Here is a 27,223-nt window from a genome sequence, read left to right as displayed (position 1 = left end):
AAAGGGTGATAAATAAATCATATGGTGCGGGAGAAGTGCTTACCAGGAGAAAAAGGAAAAGGCGGATCCCCTCACCGTGGCGCCGAACGTGGGGTCGACACAAAGGTCTTCATCGCCGGACAATTTGGCAGCAGGACGGGCTATGTAAACATGTTTTATTAACTCGACGGAATGCTTTTTATTCTTACACACGCGGCGACTGTTCTGAGTGCAAACTGGGAGCGCTTTGCACCAACGGAGATAAAATCCAATTGGCCGTATTCATGGCGGCATTATTAATGTTTGGCGATGAAGGCGCCGTGCGTTAAATCATTCATACGGCACGAGCTTGGGGATTGCATCTTTTGATGATTACAAAATCAGTTAGGCTCCTAATTGCTTTCAATATATCATCAAGGCTTGAAAAACAACTGATTTTTTTTTGTTTTTTTAAAAAAATAGGCCTTGGGTCGTCGTGCTTCTTTTTTGCTAGAAGTTGTGAGCGTTCTTGGTTAAAATGAAAACTGTAATCAGAAATTCACCTTATTGCAGACTTTTTAAAGGTTATCATGCGCCCTGACAGTCTAAAAGCAAGCGAGTCGGTTTAATTGGACCCCTCCCTTGCTCGCTCGCACGCTACATGTTAGCGCTGTGCACACAGACGCCTTTTCATGCTTCATCTTGTCAGACCTCGCCTGTTAATAATCATTTAATTGCCAGCAACCGCCCATCAGCTTCTTAATTGGCTTGCACGCGTGTGAAGATCCAATGAATGATCCGAGGCCCACGTCGGAAATTCCACTAAAAAGAATTGCGTTGGTCTGAATGGCGGCTAATCCGTTGACGCTACAGTTTTAACTAGCGTGGCGTGTTTCCGCACGTGCGTGCCTTTTATCGGAGTGAAATGTTTTGTTCGGGCGTATGTACTCATTAATAAGCATGTGCGCGTTGTTGTTAGTCGGAAGCCCACTGCGACGTGTGTCTGGCCAGCCTGATTCGTTTTCAGCCAATAGCAGCTTAGGTTGTTCTTTCATGGCCTTAATTACCAGCCAACAAACGTGTGTGTGTGTGTGCTATTAAATGCGTGTATAGTTAATGTTCCCAGCTCTTTTCAGCTTTTGTTCGAGAGAAGAAGAAAAAAAAAAAAACACGACAAGCTGGCACGGAATTTGAGCGAGCTTTAGCGCATTGTTCCATGCAGATGTTTCGCACATGAGCAGCAGGTGCTCGGTTAATTATTTGATTTCCTTCATCCGTAATAATCCTCGCCCCCTCCCCTCTGTGTTCTCTGCCTCGTTCCATACAACGCCGAGCGGTTAATAATATTCATGTAAATGTCAGAGTGATGCAGCGAGGGGAAGCAAGGTACATCTGAGAGATAAATAACACTTCAACTTAAAATGACAGCGACTGGAAAGAGCCCAAGAACCCGCATTCCTCCGAGCTGAGTCCGTCTTCGGCGTCATTATCGCTTCCTCCCTGAAATTTCTCGAAATCATCAGCGAAAATTTTTCTCGTAGCGACGCAAGGACAAAGCGTGTTTACTCAAACGTACGGAAATGTTTAACAGAGACAGATTTGGAGGGATGACATAAAGAGCAAAGTTGATGGTCTGTGAAGAGAAGGTTGGACGACTTTAGGGGATATTAAGCCAATCTCGGCGGACTAAACTCGAAATAGCCAACGATGGTTTTGATGCCGTCCTTCGGAAAAACAAACTGAGCCTTTAAGTAAAAAGTGAAAAGGTGGCTGACACATGACTGATGGAATTAATTTATAGAAGTATCAAAAGATAAGCTGCAACCTTTACTTGATGTCTAGGCAAGCCGTCTCTGTTATAAAGGTCACATTCCTGTCATGATTTCGTCGAAACTTGCTAGGATTTTTATAAACGAGCGCAGGCCTTGGTATTTAAATCATCACCTCACGGCCGAGACCATTTGAACATTTGCTATTCTATCTTTTCTTCGGATGCTAGCTCCAGCTTTGCTCGCCGAGATCTTGTTTACAGTAACGGATTGATTAAGACGTGTTCTTGGGTTGGCATGGATACTTTTGATTCAGCGACTAGGGACAAAAGCTAATCTCAATCAGACTCACGAGAGCTCGGTCAATGTTGAGCCGGTCAATACTCGGAGCCTCCTCGCAATCAGATTTGTCGATCTCATCCGACGAAGGTTTCGTTTGGGCTGCACCTGTTGCGCGGCTTTGGTTCTCCTCCAGAGCTTTTCAACAAGCTTATGTTGCATTTTGTGCTTCGGTCCCACTTGACTGAATTGCAAAGGTAGATGGAGAGACTGAAAGGCAGAAGGGCGCAGGGGTTGCGAAAAGGAGGGCGAGCAAAGCGGGCGAGAGGCTTTTTGATGCTCTGCCAATAACGCTCGGCTGCGGCGCCGCCATTGAAATTGAAATTGCGAGAGAAGAAGCGGCGGATCACACACTCCAGAGGGAGCAAAAATCCCGACGGTGTCAAAGCCGAGACCTCTCTGCATTTCTGTCATGGCCGAGGGGAGGGATGACACGGGAGGCTCGCGAAGGAAAGAGGCACTTTAATGCAAAGGGTTGGCGAGAAGCGGTTGTTATAGCGGAGTAACCCCGCCCCCTCCCATCACCACTAAAACCCGTTTTTTATAGAAGCCCCCCTTTGTATTCGTCCCACACTACCAGTTCCCATTCGGTTCCTTTCCTTTTGGGGCCAAGTTAAGCACCTGGCTGTTATTCTATCCTTGACACTTGAAAAGCAAAGAGGGGAGAAGACACGGCGGGCGCAGTGTGGAGAAGATGGGGGGGGCGTGTCCCTTTCCGTGCAAACGTTTTAGTCAAAGTGCTGTAAATATTGTTTAGCCCATTTGCGTCTCCTTTATGGGCTCTTTGTGCATTTGTGTTTCAGCAGCTGGTGAGTCAGGCTGTGCAAAGCCGAGCCCCTTTTTTTTTTTTTTTGCGAGGCATTGCGGTAGCAACAATCCTGATACGCACTTTTCGATCCGCTCCCACGCGACGAATTGTATGCCGTCTACTATCAAACGTGTGTAGAATCGATTATTCCATCAATTAATCGAATAATCGGATACAATTTTATTTGTTAAAATATTTTTACCAAATCAATTGTTTGTAGAATCGGTTATTCAATTATTATTATTAATCGGCAAATCGGACGCAATTTTATTTAAGAATATTTTTCCCCCGATTACTATTTATTAACCAATTATTTTTGTTTTTTGTATAATTATTTGAAGAATCTTTAGCTTTTAAAAGAAATTGCTCCTAACGATGACCTGATTTGTTAAAGTTACCTAGCTTAAGGCTAATGCTAACATAGGCACCCATTAACATTCACATGCCTGCGTTTGAAAGAAGCAAGGAGTCCGGGAAGGAAACTAAGTGTCAAAGTAAGATGCTTTGTCATTTCTACTGCTCTCAGGTGGCGAAGAACCACTTTAGCTTGTCGTTTGGTGAATCAGCCAAGACACTAACTTGCTCCCGCTGCCCCGTTCACAAGAAAACACGAAAAAGCTAAGCCAATTACTCCACAGCTCCATTTTCATTGGCTAACGTCTTTGAGCTTTGACCCCCTACTGCCGTTTCGTCGCCATTAAGCGGCGGCGGCGGGCTTAACTACTAAATAGCGCTTCCAAATCCTGAACTAAACCTTCCCAGACTTTGCAGCTCAGGTTTATTTGCAATCACATAAATGAAATTGCCACCATTGGGGGGAAGAACGCCGCAATGAAAAAGATTGCAAGCCGGGGTCCCTAAATGCACGGTCGAGGTGATGTGTTCGTAAATCTCCCTCGCCTGCCCCGGTGGGCGTGTTGCGCCGGGCTAATCAGCTCGCTAGCACGTGCGCGTGTCTTCCCCTTGTTAGCTTTGATAGCTGTTATGGATCTGCCTCATAATCTTTTACTGGAGCCGGCCTCGTCGGCGAGTCGGCCCGCCAAGCGATCGGGAGGAACCGACTGCTATTTCCGACGCCCTGGGGAGGTGGGGCGGAGGAAATATGGAGGAGTAGTAGCAGCAGCCGCGGGGAGGCCGGGCAGCGAGACGCGCCGGCCTCTCGCGTGGGGATTGAGCGGCGCGTCGTAATAAAGGCAATGCGGCGGGGGAGATAAAAAAAAAAAAAAGCCAAAGAAGGGCGGATTACACGCGAGTGACAGGTGGGGTTCAAGTGTCACAAATATAGATGCAGCGATTGGGGGGGGAAAAAAATAGAAGCCTGTAAAACGATTTGAAGGGGCACGCCGAATTTCATCACATCTCCCCCGCAGGCTGCAATGGAGACAAATACAAGGACATTTCTAATCGTATCTCTATCTCATTAAAGCAAATTATCCTCCAAGATAGCAATCCTCTGCCTGGGATTCTTACAGCGCCATTCATAACGCTTAAGAAGCGCAGTTATCTCCCATTGTCCTATCTCCCTCAGTGATGAATCAATAAGTCATTAAAATAAATGAGTAAAGGATGAGTTCTGCCTTTGCCGGAGTTTTCTTTTGTCATTGTGCGTTGGATGTCTTGGAGGAGATTTAAAGAGGCTCGAGAAGCAACCGGCGAGTCTTGATTAAGACGTTGACACGTTCAAGTGGGATGTGGGTGGGGAGAGAGACAACTCGGGCGAGAATGTGCGAGCTGGGTTACAGATTGTGTTTAAAAGAATCGAGCCGTGGGGAAAAAAAGTAGCTTAGCTGAATGCTAACAAACAATCCAAAATACAGACAGGCTAATGAATATCCGTTGCCAGATATTTGAACACAAATGGTGCGTCAATACATGTGGATAGACAATATCACCATACACACAGGGCATCTATTCTTTATCCTCTGCAAAGAGCAACTCATGTGGCTTACTGAATCCATTTCCATTCATTTGAGTAATTCCAGATGATTCCATTGAAATGTAAGGCGTTTGAATTTGTCAGCATTGCTCTTGTGTGAAATCCCATGAAATATATTTGAAACCACCCAACACACACACTAGCACAGACACACAAGAGCCTTGTAAATGTTCATGTCGTCTGCTTCAAGTGCTAGAAAGGAAATAGCCACACAGTACGTGAGGATGTTATGAAGAGGTACATTGTGTGTGTGTGTGTGTCTGGGGGGCGGCTGTTGGGGGATCCAGTGTCATCCAGCTGGCTTTTAATGGCACGCCAAGAGTCGGTCTTTCCCTCCAGCAGCGCTGCCACTTTGTCCCTTCAGTTGTTCTGTGGCGTCTTTTGCTCTCCTCTTCACTGTCACTCGCCCCGCCCCCCTTCGCTCCGCCCCTCCCTTCACGGGCGTCTCCCGCCCCCTCCTGCATTTTGCAACCCCGCACCAAATCAGCGTATTCATCTCCTCGCCATCATCCTTACCCCACCCCCATTTAAATCCCTACCTGTTTCTATTCCTCCCCCACATTATTTGCTTCCTCCCCCCCCACCCTGCCCGCCATTTCTCCGCCTCTCTTTCCATCTTCAATCCCCGTGCACTCTTTTACTGCCAGCCTGCAGGGCTCTCCAGTGCACCATGTGAATGTTTAATGAATCCTCGTGTCTTTTACAATATCTGTCAAATCTACCTCACTCTTCCACCTGTCCTCCTCCATTTCACAGCCCCCCTCTCCCCTCCTCTCCTCACCTCTGACTTTATTTACTGCCCTACAGCTACCCAGCTGGTTACAAGCAATAAGAGCCGCCAGAGGGACACCTGAAGAAAAAAAAAAAAAGAGGGGGAAACAATTTCCCTTTTTTTATGGGGGAATAACTCGGGAGCGAGTGGAAAGTGCAGAAATCTCGCCGCTTGATTGGTAAATGTATTGAAAATATGTCAACAGAAATATGGGAACAGTCGGGTACCTGCAGCAACTGCAGTGGCGTCGGTTCTTCTGGGAAGACGGACATTGATCCACTGTGGAGCAACTCAGGCTGCCAATAAGACTCGGAATGACTTTCTGATCAGCTTATTGATTCCGTTGGGTGCAGAATCAGCCCACTGAAATGCTGGCCCCCCGCCTAATGAGCTATGGAGGTAGCCAATGTTGCCACTCTGCTGCTCTGGGTGCCGAATATTCTTTGTGTTGTACTATGATTGATTTGTTAGTTAATTTTGAGATTTACTTTTAAATTTATTATACATGGATTAAAGATGGGCTCGTATCGATTCTCGGTATCGGCCTTATATCAAGATATCGGTAATTGCGGCGGCCATTTTACAATCGAACTAGAAATTAGAAGAAGAGAAAATTGTCATTAATTTCATGCAATTTCAAGGAAAAAATATTTATTTATTGTCTCAAAATACTCGTGATGGTAAGACAAAAAAAAAGTTCAAGTCGTACTTGACAGCCGGCGTGTGAAGCGCACTGGTGCGACGGCGCTAGAGCGCCTCGTTATCACGGTGAAGCATTTCTATTCTCGTGTCTTCAACACTTGTGGTCTGTTGACAACTCTTGCCTGTGACGTGTTAAAAAAAAAAAAAAAAAAAAAAAGGATAATTATTTTCACGGACTTTAAAGCCATCAAATGATATGTATGTCGTTGCTATGGAGCTCGCAATGTGTTGCTAGGGAGCTGAAAAGTCAGCTAATTTGCAATATTCAACCGCACCATTTCTTCTTGGGCTGATTTATCTATTTATTTATTTTCCCTTGGAAGGATACTCACTTGAACGTCAAATTCAAGGTTACAAAAGCAGTTTGATGCTGCCCTCATTTGCAACCTCAAAATCCCACAGAGATGAACCAGACCCTTTTTTCTTTTTAGGTTTAGACCAGAGAGAACTTTTAATGGTTTGACTTCAGCTATTACCTTTCGAACTTGCTCTGCTGATTTTTTTTACCGTTATCTGACATCAGGCTGCACTTCCACATATATCGCTTGCGTCAGAATAGTCTGAGCTGATTACTTTAGCGGGAATTTAAGTCGTTAGGAAAGGATCTGGAAACGAGCGCTCGCTCGTAAATTGTCTGGGAAAATTGCTCGGGTTTGTTTTTGCATCTAAATTGGATTCTTACCTCCATCTTTGTATAATGACAAATGCCAAATTGTTCTCTGTCTACCACGCTGATGCTTTGTTACTAAATTCACAAAAGGGCTTCGTAGAGCTCGTGTTGCGCTTTGGTAATAAAGACTCAAAATCATCGATTGTTTCTGCCCTACTGTCATTTTTTTTTTTCTGATGGATTCAAACCGATCAGTTGCGGACACGCTGTCAAACATTTCTTCCTTTTCTTGAATGGGCCGGACGGCGTCGCCCGCGGACGTTCTGTCATCATCGTAATTGAAAGGGAAACACTTGATAGCGCCAGCCGTGTCGAGCTGTCATACGCCGGCCTCGCTCTTAATGTAATGTTAATAGAACATTAGCCTCCAGAGGAAACGCCCTCGAGGGTTGCCCCGCTGATGGAAAGTGACTCAAGTCCCTTTCTCGCGTCTTTAGTCTGTCCATATGCTTCATTTTGATAATAAACAGTTGAGGTTTACTATAAGAATAATCGACTCCATCTTGAAATTGTCCAACTACCTTAATGCTAGCATGTTAGTGGGAAACACTTTAGCCTTGCAAAGTACCTTCAATCCTTTTTCATTTTGATATCAGTAGTTGAGGTTTACTAAAAGAATAATTAACTCCATCTTGAAAATGTCAGCTAGCTTAATGCTAGCATGTTAGCGAGAAACATTTTATCCTTGCAGAGTACATTCAAACCTTTTTCAGTTTGATATCAGTAGTTGAGGTTTACTATAAGAACTAACTTCATTTTAAAATTGTCAGCTAGCTTAATGTTAGCATGTTAGCGGGAAACACTTAAGCCTCGCAGACTTTTTTTTCCCCCCGTTGCTGCTTGTATTTCTCCCCGCGTAGCTCCCTTTCTGACACTTTTAATCAACACGAAATGGCTTGCTGCCGTTTCGTTGGCTGCGAGGGCCTTCCCGAACCTGATAGATGAACAGCGCTCGGAGGGAGGAATGAGTCCGCGAGAAGGTGCCGATACCGAGAGGAAAGACAAGTAACGGAGAGCAGGATTAAAAAAGCCGGGGCAAAATCGATGGCTGCCGACAGACACCCTTTCAAATAATGACGTTTTGTGGCCACTTGATTGGCCCCGAGCCACACGGGGGGGTCACCGAGGAGCAGATTAGCGCTGTACTTCCTGGATTACCGGGTCAAAGAGCATCTGGGAGAGAGACAAATCACACTTGATATTCTTTAATGGAGCAGACAGGCGAGAAGATACTTTGCACAACTTTAAAGTGCTTGAGGTGCGCTGCCACAATAGTTTCAAGCTACATTTTGGGAAAAACACATCCAGTAATGCCGTAAAAATATTAAGCAGATTGTGTCACACACAATATAAAAAAGTGGGCCTGACGTTGGCCAGCTCCATATCACCATCATGCCACATCTACTTACTGTAGCGGTATCATTTCCCCGTGACATAACCCGACTTGAGTGCTCCTCCAGCTCTGAGCGCGGTCAGGGCAGCAGCGAAACGCAAACGGCCGCGGCGGAGACGGCAACCTTTGTGTGTCATTTGGCGAGTGCCGTCGGTCTGTAGAAACGCGTCGTAGCTCTCGGCTGAAGAAATACGGTGTGACGGCAAGAACCGAAGCCTCGGGCTAACCAAGTCAATACCTGAAGAATACTTCATGCGCAAAGCGTATCGATCGGCTAAATCTATGCGCTACCTTTGCCAAGGCCTTCTTCATATTGACGCTGAAGAAAACTGCTTATTGTATGAGACCTTTTCAACGGGCATGCGTCAACAGAGATGTCACCCAAGTCCCTCGCAAAGTGAAAATAAATGACTTGTACGTTTGACACACCGCAGAGACGAGAATCACAACAGCGGTAAATTTGAATGATTAAATTTGGCGCTTTCTAAATCCACTTTTTCAAAGCAGCTAACTCGAGCAGCCTTATCTGTGTATTCCGCGATACGGAGCAGTTACCGAAATGGAAATAGGTCATAAGAAGTTCCAAATTTCTCGTATGAGTATTTCAAAACGCCCACTCCCCAAAATGTATTATGAAAAAAAAAAGGCTCTATATTAGCATAGCCCATAATATCCTCCATTTGTATCACATAATATATTCTCATCCATTCAAGCATGATGTTTGCCCACACAGATGCTATCAGCAACAATAAATCCTGTTTGGTCATTGCTATTCACAACACATAATGTCATACAGATATTCTGTTCATGAGAAAATTCAAATTACCGGCGGAATATTGTATGGCGGCTGATTGGCCAGCTGCGAGCGCACCGTGTCGACTTACCGGCGAGGGGTCTTGTGAATATTTAATCCCGATGCGCCGAGTGTCTTATTTGTAAAATGGCGTAATTGTCACGTACGGGCGGCGACATCAACTTGCGCAATTGTCAGGCCGCCGTTGGCTCTTTGTGCGTTTCCCTGGGTTACTGATTTGAGGCAGATCAACTATGATAAACGGTTAACTGTGTTTGCCAGACGTATCAATTTTGACGGAGGCGCAACAGCTGTGTGTGATTGCCGCTCTGCATACTTGTCATAAAAATTGTATTCAGCGCAAGATTCGGTCAATTTGATAAGAACGTTAGCTTGAATAAATCCCCACCTGTTAGCCCAAGTGTGTCCAAGCTTTTTTTCAATGACGGGCATATACGGTCTATAGCCTTAAGTGTATTGAAGTTACAAAAATCAATTAAAAGTGGACAAATAAGTTTTATTGTTGAATATAATTAAAGACAACATTGATTAAAAATTCTGGATCTTTATTGATTTATTCATGAAAAAGCTTTGGTAGCTCATTCTCGGAACAGCAGCCTCAGATGGTGTTAAAATAAAATAATGCAATACAGTCGGGCAAAAGTTGAAGTGCGAGCCAAATATTCATCAAATTTATCGCGGACCAATTACAAATGGATGACGGGCCTCAATTGGCCCGTAGGCCTTAGTTTGGACACCACCGTGTTTGCCAACCAAAGCGACGCAGATATTTCATGTCTCTTGAGTTTCGTCTTTTTTGAAGAGTTCCACTTGAGTGCTTCCATCCAGCAGATAAGACCAGCTGGGGTTTAGTAGGGGGTCCCTGCCTGCAGGGACCCAAGAAAGCCATTCTGACGCACTGCCGGCCGACTGCTGTTTCCCCCAAAGTGCTTCAACACGTATATAGCTGTACATACTCATCTCGCCACATGGCCTCGGCAGTAATTGGACGTCTGATTACTGCCAGATAGTCGGCGCGAGTGTGAGTAGACGAATTGCCCGGAAAGGAGAGAGAAATCTTCTCGGAGGGGAAGAGAGGCATGCGCGGTGTCGGCGGTGAGAGGACATGTTCTCTCTTTGTGATCTCCCAGCTTAACGTTGACCTTGTGTTTCTTATCTGTGCTCTGACATCCAATCATCCCTTGCTTATCTCCTCCTCCCTCACCTCCCACCTTATAGTTTTCATCTTCTCCTGTTGCCTCTTCTCCCTTCATTCCAAGACCCCCACAACCAATCGCGCCGCAATATCGTCTTACGTCTGCTACGGACGAGCCCAACCGAGCCCGTCGTCTGACTAAAGGAAAGCCGGTGGGATTCTGGCTGTTGATTGCATTGCAAGAATGGTATCGGTGTCTTGCGGAAAGGTGCTAGCCGGTCAGACGACTCAGTCTGTCACCATCGCATGACTGAATTTGCCGACTCAATTCGGGTTTCGTCTTGTTTGCATGACGGCTCTCGAGAGTCCCTGGGGGAAGAGGCTAAAACCGTTTCCATATCACACTGTGGGCATTAAAAGTCGGTGCCCACCCATCTCGCCTCAGACCTCAAGAAGTGCTGACTTGTGCACTAGACTGTTTGACTCCTGTGGTGAAGGCAGTCCGGCCTGCACACACACATTGAGTATTAGAGTCACTCAAAGAACCGCAACAAGCGGAGTGTACGCTAGCTGGCTAACACGCGGATTCCCAGTCACACGAGTCTTTGTTGCTAATGCCCACGCAGCAGCGCCCCTAGCAACGGACAAAGCCTCAAGAAGCAGCGCATTTTTGAATTGTAAAGGAGCGGCAGCGAGGAGAGACTTTCATAATAGCAGAGTTTCTATTGACTTGTGGGCGGGTTCATCAAAAGGCGACTAGCTAAACTCCCGAATGCCGCTCATTGTCTTGGCGTCGTGGGCTAAGTCGCGTACTTTCTACAAAGTCTTTTTAATAATGGGCCATTGATTTCGACAACTGCCTTTACTTACTCCCACAAATGATGGATTATGTTCACTAGCCTCAACGTTTTGCAATTTTACACATCGAGTACCCGACGATTATCATCCGTCGGATGTTGGACAAAGCTCACACGCTACTCATGTTCTAATAAGCACTCGTTTTAGTTTGTGAATTGTTGAAAGTGAGTGGGCAGATTGATAATTAGCAGCCTTTCAAATTGCAAAAAAATGGCGTTCCAAAGACAATGGAGTTAATTACAGTCGGAGAGCTTACTTGTTTTAGTCCGGAGGGGTCGATGTATAAATTTGAGCAAACAGCTTGATAGTGACACGTGCCAAAGAATCAGCACGTTAACAGACACAATGCGTCTAAATTACAATTTAGTCACGATCCATTCCCTCAGTAATCAGGTTATTAGAGCTAAACAAAGAGCTTGTGGTCCTCAGCGGAAGCCTAGCACAAATTATACAATGCTAAACGTGACAGTTACCGTACGTGCTAACAAAATGGCTGCTACTGGACCCAGCCGCCATTTGTAAATTTTATTATCAAGGCCTGTTTCTTGGAACAATAGCTGAAAAGTTTGAGAAAGCAGACATTTTCAACACTAACTCAGCATGTCCAAATAATTTGTTGTCGCGTTCCTGCAAATGATTGTGATTGGCAGGCCTCACCGCAAAGACATTAATCATCAACGCAATTTGCTCAGAAAACAAAACAGTTATCATCAACGTAAGCTGTGCGGGGAAATCAGCTCTTTCGGTTTTTGATTTGGTTGGTTGGCTAATCGTTTCAAATCGTGCTAGCTTGAGCCAGATTGTTCCGTTCCTAAAATCAAATCGGAAATAAACCGTTTTTGTTTGTACCGTTGAAAAACAACCATGACGACATTTTCATTTGAAGGTCGGATTGCTTCTTGTCCAAGGCCCCTTTTTTATTTCCCACACGACATATTCGAAACACAGTTGATTTCTCTCAAATAACTTCCAATCACGGCAACGATGACGAACGCCCAAAGATGGATGTTGTCGGATTTAGCGCTGGGGTTTTGCCTGCGACTTAATTTGATAAGTCTACTTTGCATGCAGACAGTTACTGATGATACGTGTCAAACAAACTGTGGCTTAATCACTTCTAAACCGCTCCAAGGACAACGCGGTGAGAACGCACCAATGCTCCTGTGTGTGTGTGTGTGTGTGTGTGTGTGTGTCTCTGTAACATTTAATTTTTTTGGCTACACAAGCCCATGAATGCCAAAGTGCACGTCAAGTAGCCGATTATCCTTGGGGAAGTATTTGGAGGAAGTATTGCTCTCGGTATTCCGTCATTGGCGCCCGCACACAAAATCGTCATTTGGAATGATCCCGAGAGGCTTTCAGTTGGAGGCTAATGAATATTTGCGCGCACGCGAGCCCGCTCGAGTACGAGGCTTGTGATTAAGAGGAGCGGCGACGACGACAGACTGTACACGCGCAACAACAAATGGTCTCATTCGCTAGCGCAAACAAATAAGACTTCCATATTGTGCTGCCGGTTAAAAATCTGGCCGGCTTAATGTGCCACAAAGACGTACTCCTACACAAACACACCCCTTCACACCTTGGGCTCGACTAATGATACAATAAAGGGAAACTAATAAAACAGTTTAAATGTGAGGCGTCTGCTAATGCCTTCGTGTCTTATTGTTGTCATCGCGGGCAATGGGGGATAACAAAATGGCCGCCGCTGCCGTTAATGTTAGCTGTTGAAGCATTGCAACCTTTTGGTTTCCAGGTGGTGTTTGCATCGCGCAATCCTTGAAGATCCCACGAGAGCCAAAGCCGGGGGAGTTTGACAAGATCATTAGACGTCTGTTGGAGACCTCCAACGCCAGGGCCATCATTATGTTCGCTAATGAGGACGACATACGGTAAAACGCCGACTTCCAACAAGTGTCCCGCTGTCTCCGCACCCACTCAAATCTTCTGAGCAATTTTGTTGACGCGCCGTTTTGTCGGCAGGCGCGTTTTGGATGCAGCAAAGAGGAACAACCAAACGGGCCACTTTTTATGGGTGGGCTCCGATAGTTGGGGATCCAAGATCTCCCCTGTGATTGGCCAGGAAAGAGTGGCGGAGGGAGCCGTCACTATTCTTCCCAAGCGAGCATCTGTTGACGGTAAGTGTTGGAAAGTAGCAGGCTGAACATTTCTTAAGAGTTGTTAAAAAGTCATCTGCAGCTCCCAGAGATTTTTCTATTAGAGCGCTGACGCTCGGAGGGACACAAAAGCAACAAGGTAGAAAATGAAAACAAGGAAGACAGATGAAGAAATCTGTTTATTGGGCTCTCAGAGGAGAAATCCAATCAAGGTGCCATGGCCCAGAGCGCATTGAGGATTTAAAAGTGCTTTTTTCCAGGGCCGTGGCCCAAACTCGGGTCACCTCTGGCTCTCTTCCGATCCCTCGGCCAGGTTCTGAGCTAGATAAGTCAAGCGGTGTCTCCAGCATTCCAAAGCATTGTAAATGCGCAGCTTGGGTATTTTAGTTCCTTACTGATCCCCAGTAAGGCCCGTCGATCCTTCCGGGCCAAGTTCCCGAGGAGCTCCGGAGGTGCGTTACCCTGACAGCCGAGGAGATTAATGAAAGCAGCTCCTGTCAGCGGTTACCACAAGTCAAGCACAGCATGTCTGACGTCAGTTTGGTACGCTCCAGGGATCCCAGACAAGCCCCCCCCCCCCTCGTCCGCTACAGTTGGTTTCACTCACACGGTGATGGTGTCCCAGCGGAGTGAGCTGTCAATGGATTTTTGCTGTTTTTGCAAAAATGTCTGGCAGCACGCAATGGAGTCTGCTCGCACCGTGCGGGACGTACTACAGAGCTCATCCAAAATCTTCATTGGCACGCTGCAACCTAAAAAGTCGATAACCTCAATGACCCCTTCGTCTTTGATGCCCTCCACAGCCTTCGACCGCTACTTCCGGAGCCGCTCGCTGTCCAATAACAGGAGGAACGTTTGGTTTGCCGAGTTTTGGGAGGAGAACTTCAACTGTAAGCTGGGCATGCACGGGAAACGACTGGGCATCCTTAAGAAGTGCACAGGTGAGAAAACAGAAATGTCGAGTCTTCATATCGGCCGACCATTTAGCCATTCAAAATGGCCGCACCTATGTGTTCAGCTGTCTGCAGTTTCTGCTTTTAAAATCTGCTTACGCTCACTTAGTTGTGTTGGCTCACACTTGCGTTCGTCCATATTTTCTGCCGTCGTGTCAAAACGCTGCTTGTTATTTAAGACAAAGCCAAGCAGCGGAACTGAGATGTTAACCCATGTGATGTGTCTTTACAAGCCGTAGGTGTGTGTGTGTTTGCCCACGTGTGTCATTATATGAGTGTAGCTTCAAGTGACTTAAAGCTGAGTCAGCAGCGCCATTCAATATGTCTTTATGGTTCAGTGTAATATGAAGCGTAAATCCTTTTCAGTGGTTGTCTCGGTGTGTGTGTGTGTGTGTGTGTCACAGCGGGTATCCCCCCTGCCTGATGGCCGTCATTAGTTCCCATAATTAGGTTTGCCAGGGCTGCGACTCCCATTGACCATCTATTACCCGCCGTGGCATTTGTGCAAGCGGGCGTGCGCGTGTCGAGGGCCCCGATGTCGGACAGCGGATTCCATTAATTCCAAGTGGCGCGGTTCGCGACCTCCGAATCATCGGCGCACGAACGCCGGTCGGCGAGCGCCTTCTGGTCAAGGTCAACGCGGCGACACACCTGATGGCGAGCATATGGAAATGATTATTATGGCCTGCGGGAGGAAGCAAATAGAAAATCAAGAGTGTCATTTTGGGGGAAGTGAAGAGGTGCTGTTAATTTCAATCAAAGTGAAATGTGTGAAAACCCCCCAAAAAAGTAAGATTAAATTGAACACCTCGACCTACAAGTAATTTATCAGCAGTCCCAGATGAAGGTTACTGCATGACATAAAAAGAATTACACGTTGAATGATAGAACTGGTGTAAGTCAGCTAGCTTAATGCTAGTAACAATGCAAAATACCATAGGCTGGCTAACAGCACTAGCATTGAACCTAAATGAGTGTTGCTGAGCAGGCTGTGAGAGGTTTTTTTTTTTTGTCACAATACATTTGAATACGCTAAAACTCTGGCAGACAGAGGGCGCTGTAGTGAATTAGTGTTGATTCCCAACCCACAACAGTGTCAGTCCGGTGTTAGCTAGCTTGTTAGCGAGTTTACCTTGAGTGAGTGCTTTTAAAAGGCAATTTGTTGAGCTGCTTGCTGTGGCATTTACAATGTTTCGTGTCTCCGTAATGTATAGAGGAAAATGTGTTTAAGTGTTGCCTGCTGGGTCAGTGGAACCAATAACTTCTCACTTAGGTCATCTAGCAGCACTTAATGGAGATGGGAAGGGTTAGGAGGGGGGGGGGGGTGGGGGGTTGAGAATTATATAACATCAAACCTGCTTTTTTTTTTTTTTTATTGGATTGGTCCATCAACCCAATTCTTCCAACTTTTGATGCGTCCAACTTCATTTTTTGTTAAGAAGCGCTGTGCTTTTGAAGATACAAAGCCCCCCCGTTGCTAGCAGTGCCTCTGCGGTGTGCGTGCGGCACACTCTGAAGTAGCTGCAAATCAAGCGTATGCTAACAAGGTGGATTGGGGGGTGGGGGAGAGCCCTTGCAGGCTTATCGGGCTGTGAAAGCCTGAAAGTGAAGCACGGAGACAGATGGTCGTCTCGATACACAACGGTGGCCACGCAGGCAAAGACGTTGCATTTGTCGTCACCCCCCACTAGCTCAAGCGCCGTTTAGACACCGCCAAATTATCTTTTGTCTCAGTCCCGTCGAGGACGCGCACGGTATGCTCGCCTTCACGCGTGACTAATGGACGCCCCGCCCGGATGGGGCACGCGTGTGCACACACCGTTTGCTTTATGCTTTGTAGTCCAACGCGTCCCCGTTGAAACATCCATCGATCACGATGGTCGTAAAGACGCGAATGCGCCGCGATGTCTTAGGAGTGCTTTCGGGAGACAAGAAAAGGATGTACACTGGGTTTATAGATTATACAGGGGATATAAAAAGTCTACACACCCTTCAATGGATTTAAAAAAAAAAAATTGGGATAACGAGGTTGCACAAGTGCGCACACCCTCATGTAACTGGGGGATGTAACGGAGTTCTTTCCTGCTGAGTCAGCACACTTGTGCCACCATGCAAAGCGCGTCTGATTAAACTTCAGACGTTCTAGGAGGCTATTTTTGTCGTCACTATGAGTCTATCGAGAGTGTCCCCCGTAAAGAGATCTCATTGGGGAGTACTCTGTGTGCCCAGGAGACGAGCACAAAATAATTTCCAAGGGATTCAACATACTTTTGGAGCACAAGTGGAGGGGGTAAAAAAAGGCCTGGCTGAACCACACTTCAAAATTGATGAAAAGGAAGGAGGGCAATATCGAAGGCGCTGCAGGAATTGCTGGCTGTTAAGTACACATGACAACAATCTCCCCACGTTGGGATGGAAAGGGACGAAAATGAAAAACAAAACCTGAGCAGGGGTGTGTAGACTTTTAATACCCACTATAGATACACCTGTCAAGATTGTTGCTTTGCTTTTATTGTGGTGCTTCTTCAGTCCCGCAGCCGAGACACAATGAACGGCTTTAATCCCACTAAAACGCTCAGCGTTGACTCGAAGTGAACTTTCTGCCTAAGTGATCATTAGAATGTATTTATTGTAATTTTCCCGTCTCCGCCACGTGTCCCTAGGCTACGCTTCTGTCACTGCGCCACTGTGTTTCTTTCCCTAAAAAGCCCCTCGACACACAAGCACGCACTCCGTAGTGCGGCAAGCTGCTATTCAGCTAATGCGATTTCACTTGAATACGTTTTCACTCTTGTTTTGTTTATTCGCCTCGTCCTCCTCGTCTGCCTCCACCTTTGTCGTTGCGATACCCGCTACTGAGTTGGTGTTGCGCCACTCCCTATTTTTTTTTTTACTCTCATGTTTGGCATCAAACAGGCGATCCCTCAGCGTGACGTTCCTGTTAGCTAGTCGCGGCGCAGCTAGCGAGATCTAACGGGGAATCAAGTGAAACGGAAGGCACGCTGAGAAAGGCAACACAGTGGAGCTCGGCACGGTGATGCAGCATAATAGGAATAATGACTCATGAATATTTTATTGAAGCTCTTTGTATCCGCCGTAATATATACGCATAATAACAAAGTCATGTAATATATATTAAATGCTCATGTCAGCAGCGTGGCATTAGTCAGAGAAAGTGGTGCAGTCTTTTAGCGGACACTTCCTGTTTATTTGACAATTTTGTGTCGTTCTTGGAGGAATTAGAATCCTACTCGTTTTTTATTACATTTCTACTTTAATTTTCTTCATCATAATAATGAATGAAAAAATGGTCAAAGTTTCTGTCTCGCGGCGGGCACACGTCTCTGCGGAAAAGTTAATCAATGTAAATGTATTCATGACCATTCCAAATGATTGTGTGCTTTATTCGGAAGATTGCTCACTTTAGCTCCCTCTGTATTTATTCCTAATGGATCCGATAAACAAAACACTGTCATATATATTTTCTGTTGGGGTAGGGAGAGGCTTCTTTAATGGGCCAAAATGGAGAAGGTGCGGATTGAATTTGCGCTGCTAATTGATGTTTAATTAAGGAGCTGGTTGAAATCATTAGTCGGGCCGTCAAGCGCGAAGCCATCAATCACGCGCGGCAAACGTAAATACCGCTTTGCACGCTGGGCCGTGAAGGCATCCATCAAGGCGCCGCCGCGACTTTTTGACCGAGCTTACCTAACTAAACCTCATTTAACAACGGCACAACAGTATTAAGAAAAAAAAAATTTAATTGATTTTTCAAGGTAGTGTTTAGAATATCAAAGCTTTCGCTTGTTTCAGTGGAACGTTTTGGCTCACCATTCTTTGCAGAGGATAAAGAAGACATGCTTGTAATATATTGTCTACATGTGTTGCTCCACCGTTTGTGTTCAAATATGCTTTGCTTAAATGCTCTCCGCTAACCCGTCTAATGATATTTTTCATTATTTGTTAGTATGAAGCTACCCAACACCTTCCAGAATCAAACGAGGTGTGTAGCCATATAATCTACTGGATAACGAGCATGTTTTAGAATAAGACAAATATTTAATCACAAAAAAAAAAAAAGAGAGAGAAATGGATGAGATTATTCTTTTGGCCCCTCATGCTGACTCCAGATCTCCGGTGCTTATGGTGCATCTTCATTGAGAGTGAAAAGAAACCAGACAAAGAAGATAAATATTACATAAGCTGCCATCATCTTTTATCACAGCCCTGCCATTCCCGACAAAAATGTGCTAATAGTCCGTATAATGTGTTATTCTACAAATCGGCAAAATCCAGCCTTGGCCTGGCTCTCTATCTCGAGAAGCACCTTGAAATGGATATTGTTTGAATATGACACAAGATTTCATCTGCGGAGGTCACAATGCGATGAAGTCGATAGTAGCTGGACTCTCATAAATATCCACTTGGATTTGATTTTAATCTGACACTCAAGGTCAAAAATAGCACGAGGCACTTTGTACAGTTGCAAAGTTCATTTTTTTGGACGGATGTGGTGTGGAGTTTAATTTTACTGTCCACCGTGGTTCGAGCGTTCCGCTAAAACATGCACACCTGATGCAATCCATAGAAACGGTGGCGGCGCTCATAAGGACGACCATTTAGCCGTCTTGAGGCACGGTTGCGTTTTCTTGCAAAATGCTGATAAATGACTCACTCTGTCCTCGCGGCACAGGAATTCTCGTTATTGGGTGACATTGCGCCGCTCGGAGCGTGACGTCCGCAACGCGCACGCCGCGCCGGAACTGTTGTGCGAATGAATGGCTACAATTTGTTACTTAAGCAGTTCAGGGGCGAAAGGTCAGGAAAGATAATTGTAACAATATTTCATGGGAGCAAAACTGCATCTGAATAGCTGTCTCTGGAGGTCGGATTAATTAGACTTGTCAAGGCAATTTTATTTGTATGGAGCTAATTCACTACAGAAAATATCCCAAGGCCCTTTACACATAGAACGGGGTCAAGAGTCACACTTCTCAAACTTTTTGCATTTTACACCTGCATTTAAAGCGACATTGCCTTTAAGTTTGCTAGCTTCATGCTAACACACAATGGGAAACTCCATAGGCGAGCTAACGAATACCATCAGAGTGTAGCAATGGAAGTTTGAGCATCAAATGTAGAAATACTCACTGGCATATATTCTTTATCCTTGTTGAAGAACGACTATTATGAATAGCTAAAAAACTTTTGGCCATGCTAACCTTGCAACCGCTACTTTAGTCCATTTTCTATAATATTCTCTAAATTGCTGCTGACCATTTTCAGTATTCTGTGATGATTTTGGAAAAGCAAACATTATTCTAGCAGGTGGGCGAGCAAGCGTTGCTCAGGAGATGGAGAGCCGGGCTATCCCGATAATTGTGTTTTGAGCAGCTAAGTCACCGTATGAATACCTTGTTTGGCGTTATTTATAACCCGTTAGGGTAATTAGCTTTGCGATTTGCGCCACGTCACCCGGCAGCCGGCTCGAGGGCCTTTTGTTGATTTGTCGATCGGTGTTCTGGAATGTTTTCTTTTCAGACCCAATTACAGTTCTGCCGTCTGCTTCCCGGGACACAACAAAGGGCCACGGCTGTGAGGCGAGCAGTTGTGTGTTAAAAGTTAAAATGGGCCACATTGGCCAAGGATGACACTTCAAGGCCAACTGTAGTGAATGTATGTTTTTAATTGCTTCTTGTTGTGCTTAATTATTCACTGCAGTCCTAAAATAGTGATGCAATCCTCCATACGGCTGAAGAAACCATGTCAATGTTTTAGCGCCTTATATCGTGTACATTAGGGCGGTCAGATAACAACGTGAGACATATGGTCGGGTTCAAAACGCGGCCACACGTTTATCGTGTCCTGAACTCGTCGTCGTACACGAAAACGCCATTATGAGGGCATCTCCACGTGCAACCGGGGCATGAATGGACCACAGGGAGTGCTTTTTCCATCCAAGGACTTGCCATATTCATAATTCAACACAGCTTATTTGCCCTTTGTTTTGTAGTACGTTCCGCCATGTTTATGCGGGATGCAAAATGTTTCCGACAGGTTTGGAGAAAGTGGGCCGCGACTCCAGCTACGAACAAGAAGGCAAGGTGCAGTTTGTGATGGACGCCGTGTACGCCATGGCCCACGCGCTACACCACATGCACCGCAAGCTATGCTACGGCTACCTGGGTTTGTGCCCGCGCATGGCTAACAGCATCGACGGGAAGGAGCTGCTTAGCCATATCCGCGCCGTCAACTTCAACGGTGAGTTGGGATATATAAATATAATGTAACTGACACAAAATAGCGTTCTGTCAGCCATGCAGAAAGTCACAGCACCCAAATTGAGTTCGAGGCGATGCTAATGTTCTGGTTGTGCCGGTTCCATGACGGCCATCATTTTCGAAGCGAAACAATTAAAGGCTGAATTCTAATCCAACATTTATATCGGCCGGTGTGGCACGTGCATCTATTACGAAATAATTAGAATCCATTCATCGCGGTGCGATATTATAAAACATTTCTCCGGACCTCTTCCTCGCCGCCTGGTTGATTGAAATAAATGAAAGCGGCGTAATGCAATTAGAAATATAACAGGATTGCCGGCAGTTCATTTGTTTGACTGCAGCCTCTTCATAATTGCGCCAAGAGTGTCATTTCAGACGGCCGACACAATCTCGTGTATTATAGTTAGCAGGATGCGGGGATATAATTAATAGAAATATATAATTATACGTCCAAGGTCTGGGCATGTAATGAGGAGTAAATGAGTTGTCACCAGTGCACTCATCCCAAGTTGTCACGTGAAAAGTTTCTTCAAAAATAAACAGCAGATTTGGCCCCAACGCAGGTGCTGAATTAAATCTTTCATTCCCCTTTGTGGTTTGCCCCTCCCCCTCCAGACAATTTTAATTGGGCTCCCTCATTTCCTCCTAAATAATATCAGACGCTTTATAGTATTATTTTTAGCAAGGTTTTCTTCGGCTTGCTATTCCCACCCCCATGTCGTTGCCAACTTTTCATTTCCGGGGGTCCCCGAAGCATTGTGCGGCGTAGATGGCCTCCGTTTAGTTAACAAGACACGCAGGGAGGAATTCATATGATGAGAACTCTCCAAAAAAAAAAAAAAGTGTTTCCTAGAAACAAAAGTGGATTTGGATTCTGCCGCTGTCTGCCGACAGGGACTTGATGGGCGTTTTTCAGTTACTGGCGGCTTAGCGAGCGCCAGATCCTCCCTTAACCCCTTTGAGTGACTTCAGTTAGCACAACACACCGCGCCCGCCCGTTCCCGGCAGCGTGTTGAGGCAGTAGAATGAAAATCAATGGTGTATCGCAGCCGCCGTCTGGTGAGTGAGCCGCGGTGTCACGCTGCTACAATCACAGAGGCCGCCATGTTTTGATGGCGCCGTAAAATGTATAATTCACACTAACGTCGTCAAAGAGTAAATAAGTCATTGCGCACTTCCCAACGCCGTTTCTTGCGGCTTAGAAGTGAAAGGATGCCTGTCGAGATGAATTTTCACTTGATGTCTGTCAACGGCCAAGTGTCATTGGAGCATTTATTTCGTACGACAATCGAATTCCAGTGTCATTTTCAAAGCGCTGCTTTTTTAAAATTAGTTCATTTTGGAATTTTCGATATATTTTATGTATTTGTTGGTGTAGCATCTAAATAAGTGATCAGGGAAAAAAATGCTGAGTCAGCTTTAAAAAAATAATTGCATTTTAAATCGCAATAATAATAATAGAAAAAAACATCTATTCCCCGACGTGGCGGCTTCAGTTAACCGCAGTGCACAAAGACCTTGGTTACTCTCCTGCCTGTCATAACACACGTGCCCCCTCCCCTCCTTGTTACCATGACGACGGCTCGTCCGTGCCACCATCTGATGCCGACGTTGCCAGTGTTAGTTAGCCTCCGTAAAAGTGTGACAACAAAGAGAATACAGGAGTGAAGCCAAATGAAACAGAAGCGCATAATGTGATTCTCCTTGAGAAGGCCGGCATGATAATTCAATCGGCTGGCGGGACACCGGAAATCAACTTCTGCGCGGATATGAAAGAATTCCATGCAGGCCAAATTGTGCTTTGGAGACGAAGCTTGCCTCCTCGTAATGACCTGAGGGAGGTCGTGCGGTAGTCCGTAATAGTGGAATTTACTTGCTTGAACCTGACGGGAACGATCTCGAAGAGGAAGAACAAGCCAAAGTGACCGTAGTGACCTGACCTCGTGAAGAAATAAAGCCGATGGACGTAATGAGGTGACGGACAGCTTCTTCGACAAATGGCGTCCGTAACAACTTGATGGGGAAAGATCACGGAAAATGTTCGACCCCTTTAGCGCCATTGGCATAGCGACATATGACTTGAGGACTTAATGAGCACTTTGCCGGGGCACGTTGACTTTTGAGAAGCAAAGTTTAAGACATAATGAGAGAGAGAGAGAGAGACGTAGGAAATCTCATCAAGTATCGTAGTTGATATCGACAGCCTCCACGAGTACCCGATACCGTCAAATAAATCTTATTCTGTACCTGATATTGAAATTGCTCAAAAAATGAAATACCGTTTTTTTCCGTGTATAGTGCGCAATATTTTACTAATTTATTGTCCTAAAATCTGGGGTGCGTATTATACATGGGTACAAAGAAAAAAAAAAAAAATTTTTTTTTTTTTAATTTTTTTTTTTTTTTTTTAAATAAAGTCATGGTACAACAAAACCAACAACAGGACTGACCGACAAAGTCGTGGAACAAAAAGACAGGGTGACATTACCAAAGACAGGAACAGAATGACAGTAACACATGCAATGATCCAACGGTGAGCAAGGGGCAGACAGGACTTAAATACAAAACACGTTACATCGATTGAGGTGACACAGGAAGAGCGGGGTGACACGAACAGAAACTATGGCAACCTAGACACATAGCAAAACTGGGGACGAGACATGACAAATCTCCCCCGAAATAAAACTCACCTTTCTTCTTGTTTGTTGTCAATCGCGCATCGCATTCAGCCATCCTGCCCAACACACTTAGTAAAATTCATAATTGACGACACATCGTTTGATGCGATGGTGCAATCCTCGATGGTGTGTTATTGTCAAATATTGTTTGTTTTTTAATCTCCATCGCGGACCGGACGTCATACGGAGGCCGCCATTACAGATGCGCAGAACGGTTGCGCAAGACACGTCAGCTATATAAAGAGCGAGAGTTCAGTTCTCCACCTATTAGTTTCAATTCACAGTTTAATTAGCAGTTTCAATCAGCAAATAACAAAATGCGTATTACAGGTAATATTTTATTTCACAACACTTTGCCTTGTTCCTTTCGTCTCTGCTGTTCATTTCAAACACGCTCCATACGACCGCAATGCTCTTGTATCAGACGCTCGCTCGATCACCTGCTAGTTTGCCGTCTGCCACAATGTACCCTACACAAATCCGAAACATTTGTTGCGGCTCCGAGTCACGACGAGGGGCAAGTTTTGGTTTCCAAGGGTGTTTTTATTCCTCTTCAACGTCTCTCCCATACAGAGCCGCCGTGTGCGCACGGAGCGCGGTGGTGCGTTTAGGGGCAGTCGGAGAAATCAACGCCAACAAAAAAAATGACATCCAGCCTAGTTAAGACCATACCAAAGACTTTAAAAATGGGACCCATTGCCTCCCTGCGTGTGTGACGATCTTTGGGACTTAAAAAAAAAAAAAAAAAAAAAAAAATTAAAAAAAAATTAAAAAAAATTCATAAAAATTGGGTGCGTATTATACATGGGTACAAGCTTTTTTCCAGCATCAGCATGCCATTGTTAGGGGTGCGTACTATACATGGGGGCGCACTATACATGGAAAAAAACGGTAAATAAATAAACAGACAAATAAATCAATGAAGACAATTTAAATGAATGAATGAATGAATGAATGAATGAATGAATGAATGAATGAATGAATGAATGAATGAATGAATGAATGAATGAATGAATGAATGAATGAATGAATGAATGAATGAATGCAGTGCGAGTGAGAATATTGCCTTCTCGCGTGTCTCTCTTCTTATGGAACTTGCATTCAGTTAGCATATCCTTGCCTGGAGCTCTGCGTAAATATCCTTCTTCATGGCATGTCAAGTTATTTCTGTCCAAAACTGTCTGAAATGTTGCTACACAGTACGCAAATCTTTGTTTCAGTCGTCCAAAGAATCAAAACTGCCAATTTCACATACCGCCATGTTTGACGGAATTACTTTTAATATTTTTAGAAATACTATAAACTAGTATGGCGTCATTAGATTGTGGACCTGATTCAGTTGCCACTGAGTGGATGTCATTTTTTATTAATAACACCTCAGACTGACATTTAATCTACTTATTGCCTGCTGCTCTTGTACAAGCAGCAGGTAATAACTAAGTAGGGATTATTGACATCATGTTTGCACACTCTGCCTCACCTATTACTGAAGCGGTGACTACATCACTGGGCTGCATTTTCAAGGTTTTTACCTTTTTTTTTTTTTTTTCTCCGCCGCTTCCAGAGGTGAAGGCAAATAGCGTTTGGAAGGCCTTGAGAAATTACCGATGCGGAGCTGTTGCCAGTTTGCGCCTTGAGAGCGATTGGAGGCAGGCCAGCAAAAAACTTGCTCAGCATCTGGCGGCGGCGGCGTCACGACGCCAAATCGATCCCACTACAGTAAAAACTTTTGAGAGGCGCTTAATTCGCCTCTCATGTTCTTTGGGCAAGATTAGCAGCCAAGACAAATAACGACAACAGCGGGGAAACTGCTTAAACGGTCAAAAACTCACAAAGATAAGACTGACAATTAGAAAAACACGTTGGTTACAATTCCTCACCAGGTGGCAGTAATTAAAAGACGTTCGTTGTTTTAAGTGAGGATAAAGAATATATGCCCAGGAGTATTTTTTTTTCAATTAGCTGTACATTTGTTGCTGCTGTTTGACAATCGAAGCTTTTACCACAGTGTTGACGCTAGCACCGTTAGCTCGCCTATGGTGTTTCTCATTATGAGTTAGCATTAAGCTACATGTGTTGCTGCAACGTTTGTTGCTTATACGACAACTTGCAATTTATTATTATTACTATTATTATTATTCTTATTATTATTATTATTATTAGGCTCAGCGGACAAGGTTATTCCATTTTGTGTGTACATTGCTGAACATGGGACAGTACAACCGGTTTTCTTGTTGTCCTATAATGAACTCTGGTTGTCCTCCAAACTGGCCTTAGTTAAGCCCACACAAGCTTTATAATACCACTGAGGCTGAAGGCTTGAAAAGGGGTTTGAGAATGTTGGCTGTGGGGAGGAACGGAGCAAAGCAAGCGAGACAATGGGCATGTTTTTTTCTATTTTTTTTTTTTTTTGTACAGAAGGGGAACGACGCGATGAAGCAAGACAAAAAAGTTAAGGCGAGACGCACTGGAGGAATAGAAAGGCGAGAATATGATAAGGCAGAAGCAGCTGCTGTCCCAGGCAGTAGTGGCTTTGAAACCGCCAAACAGACTTGCAAAAAAATGTCCATGTGTAAATGGCAAAATTACAAAAGGCTGCAGTTGTCCAGATGTTTGGCTTTCCCCCTCGACTGGAGACAAAATAGCTGAAAGTCGTCTCATTGGTTTCCTTTTCCGTCCTGTTGAATAAAGCAAATGACAGCCGGAGAGCAAAACCGAAACGAGAAATGATGCGAGCTTGTCAACGGGCATGCTTTCCCGACATAATGGCCGCCGGCCGCTGTGTCAATTTGCAGAAATTGTCGCAGCTTCTAAAAGCACACCGTTATTTACCTTGCCAGAAATGAACGCTCAAGATTGAATTATTGTCTTCGGCTCAAGGTAAACACGGCGGGCGGGGCAGGAATAATTCTCGCTTCGAAAAAAAGACGGCAAATATCAGGCAAGAAAAGATCATATCTTTTTAATGTACTTTGCAAGGTTGCTGTGGTGAATCATTTCTCATCTGACAATTTTTTTTCCCACTTGCGCTGACGTCAACGGCCAGCGCGGAACCTAAGAGCCTCCAAAGCGAGCGCGACCAAGCTTCAACTTCTTTCAACGCCTCTCCAATTGTTTTCCGATTTAAGTATCCTCAGCCGCATCCCACCATATCAATGACTTATAGTCGCCGGCTTTTATTTCCATAATGCGGCGCTTCCTCCGCATGTACGCCGTAATTGGATTTCCTCTTGCGCTCCGTCCGTGTCCGCCATCCGATTGGCCCGCGCCGCCATAAAAATAAAAAGGGACAGCCCAAACGGAACAAAAAGAGAAATAAAGGTTATTGGCGCCGAACTAAGCAAAGCCATAAATGGACTCATGCGTGTATTTATTCACACATGAGCACGTATGCCGTTTCCGTTGTAAGCCGAGCGAAGCCAAGACTTGGCGGAACGCGAAATATATTGCTTACCTGCATATGGAAAAAGCACTTTAGTGAAAATCGCATAAGAATATTATCATGAGGCTCCCGGCGTCCCTCAAATGTGCAATATAGCATGCTAGCCATTAAAACACAAACTTTTGGAGTGCGGCCTACTCAAGTGACTGCTGCGGGCTAATTAGGACCGTATATTAAACTCCGACCCCTCCCTTTCAGGAAGTGCCGGCACGCCTGTGGTTTTCAACGAGAACGGAGATGCGCCGGGGAGATACGATATCTTCCAGTACCAGATCACCAACAGGTCCACAGCCGAGTACAGAGTCATCGGCTCCTGGACCAACAAACTGCACCTCAAGGTGAGAGTTTTGCACTACTTTTGCAAGTGTAAAACTCACTAAAATCCACACAGGAATTAATTAAAAAAATAAAATAAAATAGACAGATGAGAGGACTAATGGGCAATAAATGCTTTCTGCATGATGGGTGCCTAGCTGAGTGTGATAGAACATATGGTTTGTTATTGTGCATAAATCTGGCAGGTGTGATATCAAGTCATTAACAGGATAGCTCATTGGATATAAAAAGTCTGCACACCCCTGTTGAAACCAGGTTT

At 45.0% G+C, this 27,223-nt stretch overlaps 1 protein-coding gene across 1 annotated transcript in view; it reads left to right on the top strand.

Annotated features, from left to right (window-relative positions):
- The window catches only part of grm8a (glutamate receptor, metabotropic 8a), an 88,744-nt gene that overhangs the window by 51,696 nt on the left and 9,825 nt on the right, over positions 1-27,223 (top strand). Inside the window, exons 4-8 of the mRNA XM_061269040.1 lie at positions 12,911-13,046; positions 13,138-13,292; positions 14,075-14,212; positions 20,282-20,485; positions 26,827-26,966. Coding sequence (XP_061125024.1) covers positions 12,911-13,046; positions 13,138-13,292; positions 14,075-14,212; positions 20,282-20,485; positions 26,827-26,966 — 773 coding nt within the window. The remainder of the gene's footprint in view (positions 1-12,910; positions 13,047-13,137; positions 13,293-14,074; positions 14,213-20,281; positions 20,486-26,826; positions 26,967-27,223) is intronic.

This window comes from Syngnathus typhle, linkage group LG21 (assembly GCF_033458585.1).
Source record: "Syngnathus typhle isolate RoL2023-S1 ecotype Sweden linkage group LG21, RoL_Styp_1.0, whole genome shotgun sequence".
NCBI lineage: Eukaryota > Metazoa > Chordata > Actinopteri > Syngnathiformes > Syngnathidae > Syngnathus > Syngnathus typhle.
The sequence above is the reverse complement of the archived record's forward strand: the minus strand, read 5'-3'. Positions and strand labels throughout refer to the sequence as shown.